The sequence below is a fragment of the Poecilia reticulata genome, chromosome 21, assembly GCF_904066995.2.
Source record: "Poecilia reticulata chromosome 21, P_reticulata-male-v2, whole genome shotgun sequence".
In the NCBI taxonomy this organism is placed as follows: Eukaryota; Metazoa; Chordata; class Actinopteri; order Cyprinodontiformes; family Poeciliidae; genus Poecilia; species Poecilia reticulata.
In genome coordinates this window covers 16,429,930-16,444,728 of record NC_088850.1, presented here as the reverse complement: position 1 = coordinate 16,444,728, position 14,799 = coordinate 16,429,930, and the positions used below count along the sequence as shown (strand labels likewise).

The 14,799-nt window shown below is 38.6% G+C and overlaps 1 protein-coding gene across 5 annotated transcripts in view; it reads right to left on the bottom strand.

The window, feature by feature from the left end:
• LOC103457909 (MAM domain-containing glycosylphosphatidylinositol anchor protein 2) overlaps nt 1-14,799 on the bottom strand; it is a 198,949-nt gene that overhangs the window by 74,948 nt on the left and 109,202 nt on the right. For all 5 annotated transcript variants that reach the window (XM_081602842.1, XM_081602843.1, XM_008398385.3 and 2 more), the window contains 2 exons: nt 2,765-2,856; nt 2,450-2,687 (listed from right to left, as the gene is read on the bottom strand). In XM_081602842.1, the coding sequence (XP_081458968.1) occupies nt 2,450-2,687; nt 2,765-2,856 (330 nt within the window). The remainder of the gene's footprint in view (nt 1-2,449; nt 2,688-2,764; nt 2,857-14,799) is intronic.

The window sequence follows — 14,799 nt, the reverse complement described above, 5'->3', positions numbered from 1 at the left end:
TAATTGAATAGTAAAACACAGCGTGGTCGAAATGGAGATCCTGGAGCGAGGCGGACTGATGTGTCATGCAACTAGCAAGCCGCTCATGTTGTATGTATGCTGGAAGAGTGAAAGCAGCCAGTTGATGGAACGACGTTGAGCATCTGATGCCTGATTTGTCCGACGGATGAACTCTGGTTTGAGACTACAGTTACCGAAACAAAGTTTCGTTTTTCTTGGGTTAAATTTTGGGGTTTATAACGCGACTTTCTTGCCACAACCTCAAAAATGTGGTTGGTGAAGGACGTTTGTAAAGTCCCTAGAAGTAAAGAGATTGTTTCTTTCATTATTTCAGCACAAAATCCCTTAACCACGATTAACATGTCTGCGCAATTTCAAATAATTTTATATCAAGGTTAAAGTTTCAGTTTCACTTCTGAAAAAGCAAAAGAAAACCATCTAAACTATTGGCATGTTATATATTCACATGTATATTACATGGATGACTTTGACGTCAACACATACAAGTAAAGCAGTTTTCCAATGTCTAATTAAAATTTTAAGTTAATCAGAATGACTGAAAGCTTTTACTAAGTGATCCTTGGCTTCTGGTTTTGCTTGAATGTAATTTTAATGCCCAATTCTGTAAGCCACCTTGCAAAATGGGAAAGACAAGAGAATATAGTAAGGCAGGTGAGAATGACTACATTTACATAGATACCAATAATTAGGAAAGGTCAAAACCAAAATTGTGACAAAAAAATATGGACAAATGCTCATGTTTATCTTGTAACCTCGCATGATAAGCAGGATTCAGGGGAGGCAAAAATGATCTAAGCTCTCCATTGGAGAACTGTAGTAAAAAGAAGCATCTTGGTGTCACTAAGTCTTTTTAAACAATTTATTTGAAGATTTTTGCAAGCACCTTCACCAGGAGTGCCAATTAATGTTGACGGTACTTCAATTATTGAAGTGTTCAGTCGTACACACTTGAAAGCAGATATTTGCATACATAACAACCTTTTTCCTCTCACTGTCAGGAAATGTTTAGGGTTTTACATATTATTTATATTTGCTAAATGCCAAAAATCAAAAAATTTTAGTTTTTGCTTCTTTCTGTGATATTATGGAAAAATCAGAGGAAATCAACCAAATGGCCAGAAGGAGAATCCGTGGAAGTTCACAAAGATTGGTACATCCTTGAATCAAATTTCCAGATTCCTGAAGGTGCCACAATTTATCTGTTCAAACAATTTTATGCAAGTATAAACATTGTGGGATTCAGAAAGAAGGCCGGTTTTGCATTCCAGAAATGAACTCGCTTTGCTGCAAAAATGAAAAGCCTTGTGAAGAATGTTAAAGCCGGTGAAAGAGTGTTATTATCCACGGTGAAGCGAATGTGTTTAGGGACAAAAACCCTTCATTTTTGAAGACAATGTCCTGTGGTCTCAAGAAAACGGAAATTGAACTGTTTACCCTTAATGAATGTTGGAAGAAAAAGTGGAAAGGTTGTAAGCCTGAAGACACCATCTCAACTATGAAGCACAGAAGTGACAGACATGTTGTGGGGAAATTAGTTTTGCTGCATACGACCTTGTGCACTTTGCAATATTACATATGGCATTATGAAGAAGAAAGACCGAAGCAACATCACAAGACATCAGCCAGGAAATTAAAGCTTGGACACAAATGACAACGACCCCAAGCAGACAGCCAAGTTAGTTACAAAGTCACTCAGGAGCAGCAAAGTCAACATTTTGGAGTGATCGTCACAAAGAACAGAACTGAGTCCACTGAAACTTTGTAAAAAGAGCTGAAAAGATGTGGGCAACTAAATCTACTCAGTTGCACGAGTTCAGTGAAAATGAAAAGAGAGATATTGCAGCAAACTATTAAAAGAAGGTTGTTGAATGACCAAAGTCATACAGATCAAAAGGGAATTCTACCAATCAGCAAGTAGATGTATATCAACTTTTGAATGTGAAGAAAGTCTATACGAGATCTCAAAAGACTTATTAAACTGATATAATGGGTCTTAATGAAATAGAAAGAATTTTAGTAACTGGACCTCAAACAGAAAAAAAAGGTGTTTGATATCATATCACATAGTGAAGGAAAATGTTTATGTGTCACTGACACATAAGTATCCTTTAAATGACCTGTCTCCTTTAGCAATGAATTAACATTTAACTTCAGCTACAGTTATTTCTCAATTGTTTTAATATCTTAGCGTCAACAATCATATAAAATATATAGAAAATGTCCATTATTCAAACAGAAATGTCCAACACCCCAAGCCCCCCAAAAATTACTACACGTACAAAAATACTTCATACGAAAGTCAAAATCGCTTTTTAAAGCTTCTTTGTATGGGTGAAGTAGCTGTAGGACGCATGTCTGATGGGATATGTTGCATGGAGTGGTGGAGGTTTTAAAATCTGCCTCTGACACAAAGGGGTGTGAGGCTCACCAGTTGTGGAGGAAATGTTGACGTCGATGCTGATCTCAGGAATGCCTCCGCCCTTTAGCGCAGCCACACAGGTGTACGTGCCAAAGTCGGTAAACTTCAGGTCTATGATGTCCAGGTTGGTGGTCCCGGGCGAGATGTCGGGGTCCGTCTGAGTGATGACCATGCGCTCTGAACTCCGAAGGGCACGGCCGTTCTTTAGCCAGCTAAATGTCAGCTCCTCTGGCGGCGTCGCTTCCACCTAAGAAATACAGCTCAGTGTTACTGGACAGCTAATTTATCTTATTGTGTTCATGCTTTATATATATAATGTCACACCTGACAGGATATCTTGACTTCACGCCCAATCTGGATGTTGTCATCGTTGTGGTAAGGGTCAGGGGTGATCCAGAACCGTCCTTTCTTCAGAGCTGTAAAGGAATATTTATGTTAAGAAACGTATCCACCTTTGTACACAACACATGTTGCCAGAGACGTTTATTGTAGCTTATGGCTCTCCTTGTTATATTGACGCCGTGTTTGAAGTGTACTCCACAGGACAGGATTTTATAGATTTTCAAATAGATTTTTCTTCTGTTCTTCATTTCAACCTTTCCCAGTGCACATACTTAAACTGTGGATCAGTGTACCCTGTCTCTAGTGAACATATTGTAAATATAGGCGTTTTGATCGCTCCTTTAACAGTCTGCCTATTTATCTTTAGTTGAAAGCTTTTAAAGCTAGTTTGGTAAACAGATCATCATATTAGCTTGTCAGGAAATGCTCTACGTCACATATGTCAAAGTCAAGGCCCGCGGGCCACATCCGGCCCGCAAATCAATTATCTATGGCCCCCTGAATGATATTTAATTACTATGAGAACCGGCCCGCAAGCCAGAGCCGCCCGCTCGTGTTTTGCCCGCAAACACTACATTTCCCATAATGCAACGGTAGCCCGCGAAGTGACTACAGCGCGCCCAAACGGCTTCATTATTCATTATTCAGAGCCTCACCCCGAACATTGATGAACTTGTACAAAAGATGAGACACCTCCAAGTATCAGGCTCAGCCTCAGACAAGTGAGCATCACAGAGCAGTAACGTATTTTCAGTTTATAAGTTTCAGTTAAATTTTTACATTTGTTTCTACAAGACGTGATTTTTCTTTGAATGAAGTATTGTTTTGTCTGTGTGCCATATATTTTTGTATTTTATTTTATTTTATTTATTTTTCAGTTGAATGGATTCAGGTAAAATTGCAGATAAGAGCCATGAGAAAGAATACAACTGATTTGATTTATTTTTTTACTTTACTATTTGAAAGCTGTGATCGGTAGGATCATAGAGCAGCACAGTAATGCATTTTCAGTTTATAATGCATGCACTTTGATTTATGCATTTATCTTGATATTAAGAAACATATTTTGTTTTTAAAAACAATTAAATTTGTTGCTGTTTGCCTCTTGAAAAATGTTTTCCCTTGAAGTTACTGACAGAGCCATAACAAAATATTGCTTTATTCATTTAATCGTTAAATAATATACACTGTGTTAGGTCTTGGTTCAATAGGCTATGTGCAATCATTTCAATATGTTTTAATAAACATTAAACCAGTCCGGCCCTCGGCTTGTAGCAAATTTGTTTTTTTGGCCCTCTGTGTATTTGACTTTGACATCCCTGCTCTACGTTGACTTTCAATATTCAGTGACGTGCGGTCAGGGGAGGCAGGTGAGGCAGAGCCTCACCTGTCATCATGTCATCAAATCTGATGATTTTTTTTCTTCAAAATCGCTGAATTTTAGCATTTTCCCATTCAAATGCTTGGAAGCGAAGCCGGTGAGGCAGCAGTGAGCTGAGTCTCTCCTGGGATTGCGCAACCTCTTGCTAACAGCACCGGTTGCCATTCTATGAGAGCATGCTCCTCCTGTCTGTACGTCGCCAATAAAATGGTTAAAAACCTTTAATGTATAAACTGATTTTCCATAATTTAGCTTATGTATTTAATGTACTGTGTTTTTATTGTCACTGTGTGTGTGACATGTTTCGTGTGCTGAGGAGCGATCAGAAACGGCAGAGAACAGATTAGAGGTGAGGCAGGCAGTTCTCATGCCTCATCGCTGGGGGCGCTCATGATCCCAGACATTGTGACTCCACAACTGCAGAGTAAGAGACGGTAACAGTGAGTTAGCCATACAGTAGCTGCGCTGACATAGAGAGCGAGAAAGACGTGGTTTTGAGTTGTACTTTAACGGTTTCTCCCTTTGCTGTTAAGCACAGCACAAAATTAATAATATCTACATGTCTAAGTTTGATTGAGATAACGAAATTATTCTGCGGCGGCGGCGCGGCTAAGCATCAGATGTTAAAGAATAGTCTTTTTACCCTCCAGCATTGTACGCATGCGCGAAATTTCCATATGTAAACAATAACATGTAGGGGGTCTAGATTTATAAATCCGATTATAATTAAGTCGGTGTCTCACCAGCTATGAACCTCACCGCACGTCACTGCAATATACGTATCACTTTGGAGCCGAGTCACTTTCTTTTCTTTTCAGATCATGAGTTTTCACTTACAATGCAAATACTTTTTGCAGTGATTGATCAAATACTGCATTCCACATAGATGCAGATGACTACAAAAATCTATTGTTAATCTTTCTCCTTAGTTCAAACCCTTACATTTATCCAGCCCATATTTGGTGTTTAGTTCAATTTAACATTACTTGTGTCTATGCTTTAAAAGAACGTTTGGGGTTTGTTTGAATGCTATAAAGTTACATAATTCCTCTAAAAACACAAACTGTTTAACAGGCTAACATTGAAATGGCAACTTTTTATTTGAAATATGCAGGCATCCTTTTTTAATAACAATTTGACATTTAAAAATGAATTCTAACAATTTGTGAGTTAATTGAGAAAGAAAATAGTTTTTTTTAAATGAGAAATCTCTTTTTCCTCACCTGTTTTTTGCATATAGTTTCCACTATAAGCTATAGTTTCTACTATAGGCTATAGTTTCCACTATGGGCTATGCTCTTTGTAAATGCACCTGTTTAGGTCAAATACCTAAACAGACTTAAAAAAAAAAATGTATTCTATACTATTATAATTCTTGCATATAAGTGGGTTATACTAGAATTGGGAATTTCCTATGTAAAGATACTAAATAGCCATGTTTGTATCTGCATTCTTTCTTATCGGCTGCTTTTCATTTGTAAATCTCTGGTCGGGGTTGGTAACTTCTTGTCTCAGTGTTTTTATGTGTAAGCATCACACAAAGTATGACCTGCACAGTCAAGGTATTTGATAAATGTCTGTTCTCAAAGTCAGAACAGAATTAGAAAAAAAAAAAAAAAAAAAAGGTTTTTAAATATGCAGCTCCTGTTTCCTGGAAAGATTTACAAAATGACCTGAATTTGCCAGAACTGGTTACTCTGGGGAAGTTTCAGTTAATGATTGTGGAATAGGAGAAGAGTTCATCCTGTCAGTGTGACTGTTTAATGTTTCTGTTTTAAACATGGTTTGGCCGCTCACTGCAGTGTGTTTTATTTATTGTATGTTTTACTGCCTCTATGGCCGTGTCTCTCTTAAAAAGTAAGAGAGATTTTGATGAATGCTTATAGACTGCAATGTTTAATCACTGAACTAAATCCTAAAAGTGAAACAATTTTGTATTTATTCTTATTCGTATCTATAGTCTCAAAAGGTTGATATATTGCTACACACTAAAGAATCCTGTGCTAATAAGATGTATGCTCAAAAAGAAAATGAAGTTATAAAAAATACATGTTCTCAAACATTTCTACTCCAATTTGGTTTGCAAACTCTCTTTTTAAAACACAACTCCTACTAAATGGAAAAAAGATGATTTTATCATAATGCATGCTGTATCGGTTCCAACGCTTGCATGCTCTTCTCAACAAAAAAAAAAATCTGACGGCACCATGGAAGTCTTTTCATCTAGCAATTCCCAAGAGACATTATCATATTCAGTTTGGTAAGAGGGAAAACAAAAACAAAACCCCCGTGTCAGATTTAAACACAGGAAATTGAATGTGCAAAACACATTGTGATGCCTGCCAAACTGCACACTGAAGGAGAGATGAGTGACACGCGCCTCGTTGGCATGATCTTCCCTCTCACTTTTGAAATCAGCGTCGGCAGGCGGAGAATCCTATTTCTGATGCATGGCAGATACAGAAATTGCTATCATGTCAACACTCAGCAAACCCCGACGCATTTATTTTCATTCCTGTACCCCCATATGTCTTTACGCTGTCAGGCTTTTCTTTTCAACATTGATGTATGGTAATTCAATAATGCCTGCATGGAAAATGTGTCATTTAGTGTAATACAGTGTGTCACACATATATGTGACCTTTATGGAAACAAGAACAAATCTTATTACCACATTCATCCCCCCCCATTTTGGGTAAGCTATACAGCACTGTGTACATCCACAGCATAAATTTCAATTTGCCTAAAGCTAACATACATGGCATAAGGTTAATGAGACAAGACAAAGTCCATAGTGGAAGCTATTAAGTAGGCATGTCTGGAAGGAAGCACATATTTTCTACTACAATGCATGTCAAAGGGAGCAAATGTCCTGAGGCAGAGTTGCACACTCATTGTTCAGGCATGGTTGTACATCTTGACAGCTTGGAAAGGCATTTGTATCTCAGTGACGGGCGCAGAAGAGTTAGTGGCCGCGTCATAAGGAAGCATTAGATTCAAATACACCGGCGGACCTGCACACCCACACAGCCCATCTTTCTAAGTCACTGTTCTGTTACAGGTGACAGCGGATAAACATTTGGGTTAAGTTCCACCTTTCTCTTGCTTTTCTGTTGTCAAAGTGTTCCTGTCTGAGCGCAGGAGACTGTGCAACAACCACGTGTTGTAGAACACGTGGTTGTTGCAATTCCCAAAAAAAAAAAAAATGTAATTCCTTTACAATGAATTCATTTGAATGTATTTTTTTAAAAGCCGATATATTCTTTCAACTATCTATGCTTTTTTTTTTTTTTTTTTCTTTACTCACATAAAAAGCCAAGCAAGTAACTTTATTTTCCTTTTTTTATAAGTCTGATTTGGAAAAACAAAGCAAAAAAAAAAAGTAATCTTGTATTCCTGTCCTTGCAAAGTTTCCATCTGGAGACAGATTGAAGATGCAATTTAAGCTAATGTCGCCCATTAGACTTCCACTCTGCTTCTTGTGGTCATTTATCACTTTTCAATATAAACAAACACTGGAAATCGCAGCGGTATCATCCTAATCAGAGCACAGAAGTTATAATTGATTAATATCACAATCTCCTCCATTTTTTGTTTACTAGTAAAATACTGGGGGGACATTTTTTATATGAAGTGGAGATACTTGGTCACTGAAAAGACAGACTGGGAGAGGAAAGCAATAAATGCATTATTTTTTTGTTGTGCAGGATTTAAAAAAAAAAAAATTGAAAATCAATTTCTAAAACTGCACGCAGATTATTTAGCTACAAAAAAGAAATACTTGCATTTTTACTTCACAATATTATACAACAATCTTGTTTGCTACTTTTTACAAATATTCTTCCAGTGAATCAGCCTTCCTCATTTCCGCACACAGCCACGGTGCACTCATGCATATTTTAGGATTCCTCCCCGTGTTCGCCACATTCCAAAAAATCCTTTCCTGCCACTTTAGCTAAACATAAATAATAAATAGCAAGTAGGTATTCCTGTAAATCGACTACACTTGTGTACACAGAGATAAGCGGGCATTACTTCAGTTGGTTGTATTAAACATTTTCTGGCCTGATGCAAAGACTAAAATGCCGTCTGTTCACTTATGCATTGAAAATACGCAAAAGGATTTTTTTTATTATTATTATTTTTACGTGAGGGATTTCAGAAAGCAGATGGGGAGGCCAGTGCTGAGTTGGGCGACTTTATCTGGTGACAGTAAGTTGTCACTCTTCCCATTCCTGATACAGAAACTCGCATGAATCTTTAATAAGGACTCTGGTTGGAAACAGAACTTTCCCATTTGCTTTGGAGGTAAACTGTTTCCAACTACTCTTACACAATTTCTACAAAATCATAAATAATAGCTCACGGTGGCTGTATGTTTCACGTCTATAGTCTGAGTTTACAGACACGTAGATAAACATATGCTGACTGCATGTAAATCCATCCAGTTTCCATAGACACGCAGGCATGACCGCTTCCACATTTAAGCTGTTTGAGAGCAACAGTGGGGTTATTTACCAGCTTTGTTTCTAAGCCGTTTTTGGAGAAGTTCCTCTTCGTTATTGTCAAGGCTTAAATCATCTCCCTACATGTGCAGCAAGGATCAGGGTGCGACCGGTGGATTTTTATGAAGCAACTGTGTGCATTTACGTCTGCAGATTCTGTCAGAATCTCAGACAGCAGTGCACAAAGTAAGATGATAGGTGTTTTGTTGTGGAAATGCTGAGGATTAGCTCCACTCACATATGCCGAGCACATATTAAGATAGCTGGAACTTAAAGCCTGAAGGTTCAGAAGTGTCCCGGGTGTTTTGGGTTTGGTCACTAATAGAGGCGAGAGCCTTATTCTTGCGCATTTTTAAACTAAGCCAAACATATACACTAATATGTAATTCTGACCTGGACGTGATCAATGATGTGTAAGAGAATTGCGAATAAACTTGGGATTTATTTTTGTTGCTATTGATGTTTTCCCCATTGTTCCAAAACACATGAAGCAAAAGTCATGCTGTGTAGGTTAATACAGTTTTTAAAGTCCTACAATCTCACTGGGAGACGTGTGAAACGAGGCCTAATTTACTCCCAAGTCATGCTGCAAACCTGTGCTGAAAAAAACACATTGCACTGTTTTATTACTATTAGTGACATTTGAGCTCACTGCACAGTTCGACAGTGTTTGAGTGTTATTTTCAATGACGTCGTGCACACACACACACACACACACACACGCACACACGTGTGCACACACACTTTGGGATGTTGCCTCTGCTTCAAGTATAAATAATTAATGACCTCTAAGAGCAAAAGGGCTTAGAAAATGATTTCGACTGCCGTTTTCTTTATTATTGTTCCTAGATAGAAATCAGGATTGCTTCAAATCTGTATCAGTAGGCGAAAGCTTTACAAAATGTCCCAACTGAAAATCGGCCAAAAAAAAAAAAAAAAAAGCCTGATCAGTCCAGCTTTAACAAACACCATAAAATAGTGTCTTAAAAGTGACAGCATGCACTTTCTGGGCTTTTTTTTCATTTGAACACAAAAGAAAAAGGAAACCTTTTCAGTAAAAGTCAAACATCTAGGCTGTTAAAGTTTCATTATTAGCCTCCTATTTGTATCAGCAACTTTGGTCTTTAAGGGTTGACGGTTTATCGAATTGATCATTTAGGATCGCCTTTGACTTTAGCATGTTTTCTAATGTGTTATTTCAAAGCCTACATCTAATGCAAGTTATTTTGTACCAACATTAAGCCTGAAAAGCCTCGTTTGCAGTGTGGAGTTTCTGTTTGCATAGTAATTAACATAATTTTAACATTGTGGGAAATATAACTTCACTGGTTCTAAAGCCTAAACCATGCAGTATACATACACATGTCCAAAGAAAGTATATTTTTGATGAATTTTCAAATCTGTTATTCTTTTCTCTACTCACTGAATCATTGAAATGACGCCTGTTTTTGTTCACGCTTTTCCGCTGCATGTTTCCTTTTTTTTTTTTTTTTTCCTGCTTCTGCCAGAGAGGGTTGCATGAAGTTCAACCGTGATGCCGCGATTATTTGAGGTATTCTGCCGGATCATTTCCATACTTAATACAGTGTCCCTGTTTTCTCCCTTTTACTGTAAACTGAAAGGCTTTTTGCCTGTGGAAAGCTTTTTGAATCCTATATGGCTTTAATAGCCTCCGGGAATAATAGATGGCCTGTACATGAAAAGCACTGATTTTCTTACAAAGCGAAGACCTAAAGTTGAGGTCTTTTTCAGAGAGCTTGTGTCACAGGGAAGGATTACAACAGCACCTCGGGGACGTAAAGGAGCCCCTTACACACAGATAACAATGAAAACACATGTCGGAGTAATGAAAAAAAAAAAAAAAAGCGTCACAACTGAGACTGAAGGTTTTCGCCTTCAGTCTCATTTTTGTACTCAAGTACACCTCATTCCATATGATTATCTTTTCTGTCAACCCATCAATACTTTCAAGCAACATACTGCATTTCTCATATTAGGTGTCGGCTCATGGAGCTGAAGTTGTCTCTCATAGCCAGTTGGAAGGCTGAGCAAAACGGCTCAAGGTTGCTCACAAAAACAGCGGCGTGGCCATCGGAATCGATCAAAACACAAGGCATTTATTCAAAGCACCTTTCATTTTTTTCTCCATGTTTTCAATCCACAGTCCTCTTATTAACAACGCCCCTGAGTCTCTGGACTTTTAAATTATTGAGAACAATCATGTGCGTCTACTCTTTGGCTGGGAGGAAAGTGGAGGAAAACGCTTCTAAAAACGCATCTAAACGCCACAGATTTTCTGTAGGCCAACAGGATGGGAGACAGAAATGGTTTTCTCAGGTCTGGAACTCAAGACATTACCGTAAATTATACAACATGATAGTAGTTTATTATATCAGCGTGTGCGTGCACATGTGTGAGTGTGTGCAATTAGCCGCGTCTGCATTAGTGGCTGGAAATGGCTGGCTTTGGTGTAGAAACCCCATACCTGCCTTTGTAAGGAACTCCTCCAGGAGCAGTCGTGGAAATCTGATGACAGCGCTGCAGTGTTTGATTTTCCATCTTTGATAGCTACACCATATCTCATTTTGCCTCATCACACAGAGGGAAAATGTGCTGCTTTGCAAAAGGGATGGAAAGCAGAAGCACGTAGTCTGCTGCGTGTGCATACAGAAAGGCAAACACCAAACCATTTTGACACCGTCTATAGCTGATTCTCTCTCTGTTAATCAGTTCTTCGCTTCAGTTTCGCCTGGTTTTATGTGATATGCAACCAGAAAGAGAGGAGCAACCAGAGCACAGCATTTTCGAGGGAGATATCTCGCAAACCGCTGAAGAATAGACTGACAGGGTAAAGCAGGGTGGTGACCTGTGTTTGAAGACGTGTTGCAGACCCTTAATCCGCAGAAAGGATCTCGTCAGCGGGGTGATGTGATGCCAGGGGCCTGCTGGGCTGGCTGCGGAGATGGCCAAGGCCTGGAAGGCACGCTGGCTGGTGTGACAGTATGGCCAGAGAGGCTACCATCTGCTGGGGAGAGATGTGTGTTTCCACACACACGCGGCCCCCTTTGGCAACAGCAGTTTGCTGAGGCTTCTCAAGGACCAGAGAGGAGCATAACCAGCTGAGATAAGCAGTGATGAGGCCACAGGGTGACCCTGCTAAACATGCAAATTGAACTGTGCCCAGCAGAGCTGAATGATAAGGTTTTTCATGTACACATGGGGCATATCAGCTCATGAGCACCAGATGATGACCTTCCATGTGAACATGCGCTCACAATTTTTAACAGTTTTAGCAATCACAGGAGCAAGCCAACAAACTGTACGTTTATGCAACGGGCACATCAACGGTGCCTCCCTATAGCACGCACAAACACTCCTTTTTGAGATTGTTTGAGTTCGAGAGAAAACTTGTCACTAAAAAAAAAATCTACACATAAACGTCATCAAATTTTATTGTTGGTGTGTAGATGAGCAAAATGTGTTTTTAAAAACAATGCTGCAGTGTCCTGACTTGAATCTAATCGCAAACCTGATATGGGACAAATGTAAACGACGACATGTCAGCGTTCAGGCTTTATGTGCGTTTTTCATACCTTTCCTTCTATGTTTCATGTGTTTTTGTGGCTATGCAAAGATGGTGGTGTCTATTAGAGGGTTAAAAGATGTCCAGACATTTGAAATCGCCTCTTCAAATTTTCAAGATTTTTTAAAACTTTTCTAAATTCAAGTCAGTTATAAATTACATTTTAAATTCTTTAAGATTAAAGATACTTTTGTCACATGAGGTTTATACATCTGACTGCTCTTTGTTAACACTTCAAAAACCAATAGAAGAAAGAAAAATATGTTGAAAATGAAATAAAAGACACACCCTGCAGACATGAATGTCTGTTCAATTATGTTTTTTTTTCTTCCCCCCCCAACTAATCTAAACCAGCAGAGCACCCAACCCAAATTCCAGGATGTTTACATTTGGCAGTAAGAATAGGAAAAAAAACCCAAAAAACAACTTCCAAAAATAAATGTATTAGTGATTGATCTATATGTCAAAATCTAAGAAGTCCAGCTGTGAAATTTAAGTGTTGCTTCTTTATACAAATTTACCTCACAAACAAAAGCATGTGCATTAGAAATGACCGCATTTTACAATATTAAAGGAAACTTTAATACTGTTTGTCGCTCACAGCTGACAAACAGAGAATTCATAAGCTTGTTTTTTCTGCACAGAAAAAAGACGGTAAAAGTTGGAACCTGACAAAAGTCCCCCACTGTGCTGTAAAAGCATGAGCAAACAATAGAGGAACTATTGTTAAAAACACAAGTAAAAAAACAATCCATTTGTATTTAGAGAAGTCCTCCCCCACAACACAATAAGACCACCCCACTCAGGTTGTAAAAGGTGTTTTTCAGCACCTAATAACCCAAGTGCTGCAGAATGCTTCAGATGGAGGAAGCTGTGACCATTTTCTGGCCTGATGTGTCTGTGTTTAATTTAGCCTCTTTCTTTGTGTGGGTGGCAATTGAACTATTGCTGCCATTAACACTATCTTGTCTGTCTTTGTTTTCTTTTCTTTAGTGACACATTTGATCCAGCGACCCTTTGCTTAGTGCGTCTCTTTTCTGGAGAAAGCCATAAAGAAGCCATCGCTCCCTAAAACAATATAAACCTCTTTGCATCTTATAAGCTAAGTGTCTCTATGAAGGGGCTTCTTTCCTAGATGGAGCCACAAACGGAGCAATTGTCGCCATTAACTTGCGTTTGTGGAGCTTTACTCTTTCTTTCTTCTGTGGGTTCTTTCTTCTCAAACCCCAGCGAGTCATATCGGATGGCTGCTCAAACTGAACCTGCTTTTCTTCAAAGTTGTTCCTGCTAGAAGTATTGTTCCTCTCCACTGTCACCACATGCTTGCTCAGGAGGAAGTGCTGCTGACAAGTTGACGTCCTCTTTCATAAAACACTCAAAGCCAAGAGTCAGATGGCTTGTCAACGTCTCTGCATTTTCTGAAAGGACTGCACAGGTCGGGGGCTCAAATCAAACAGCCACTGTTACGGCTCTGAGCTGCCAAGCAAGGCTCTCCGTCAGCAACAACTGATTCATGTACGGGTTAGCCAGCTCTGAGGCAGGAAGGTAAGATGCAGAAATGTGCTACTAGATAATCTGAGGAATTTAGGCATAAATACACAATGGGTTTTGTTCGATTCTGGCTCCAAATGATCACAAAGATTGGCTACTCACACACCTTCTGTTGTGCGAGTAACCACTTTTCTTGTGACATCTTCCAACCACTGACGCACACGATGCTGCTACCTGATCAACTCTAAATTAACCAGATGCGGCTCTAGTTTACACCCATTTTGGTTTCACAGTTTACACCGGCTTGATTTTTAAATCTCTTGTGTGGGATACATAGGTGACTTGTTTAGCCACAGTCAGAGATAGTTTAAGGTTTTATGACACAGTGGTTTTGTAAAAGAGGCAGACCACTTGTTCAGCTGTTCTTGCTTAGTCTGTTTTTTTTTAAACTTGCATTACAAAACCAGATGACTATGGGCTGTATTATATTGACACTTACAGTTAAACATTTCAATATGATTAAACAGCTCACTGTGAAAACATAAAATATTACCAAGTATTTTTATCTAGTTTCCAGTGAAAATATCTTATTACACTTGAGTTAAGACAAAACTAACTTAAAAGTAGCTACTCAGAAAAATATAGGAGTTTGTTTTAAGTCAATAAAATTCCAACATTATTGAACAAGGACAAGTTTCACCTGCAGATTCTTTTCTTTCTTATAAGCTATGAAAAACATCTTATTTTCTACATTTTTTTAACTTGTTTGGAGCACAGGATTTCATTGGAATACAGTGGACTGATTTGAAAAGTATCACAAAGCTGTATATTTAGAGATGGGTTGGACTTGTTTGTCTTTCACCTCTTCAAGATGCCTGGAGCTGAGATCTGATGTAATGTGGCTCTCTATGAATAAACTTATTCGAAATGAACGAGAAGTTTATATTTAGATATAATTCTGCACTCATTTCTGCGCTACTCTGACATCTGACAGCTCATCAGCCTAAAAAAAATCATCCAAGGATCTATCAGGACATGTTAAATCCACCTCCTGTTA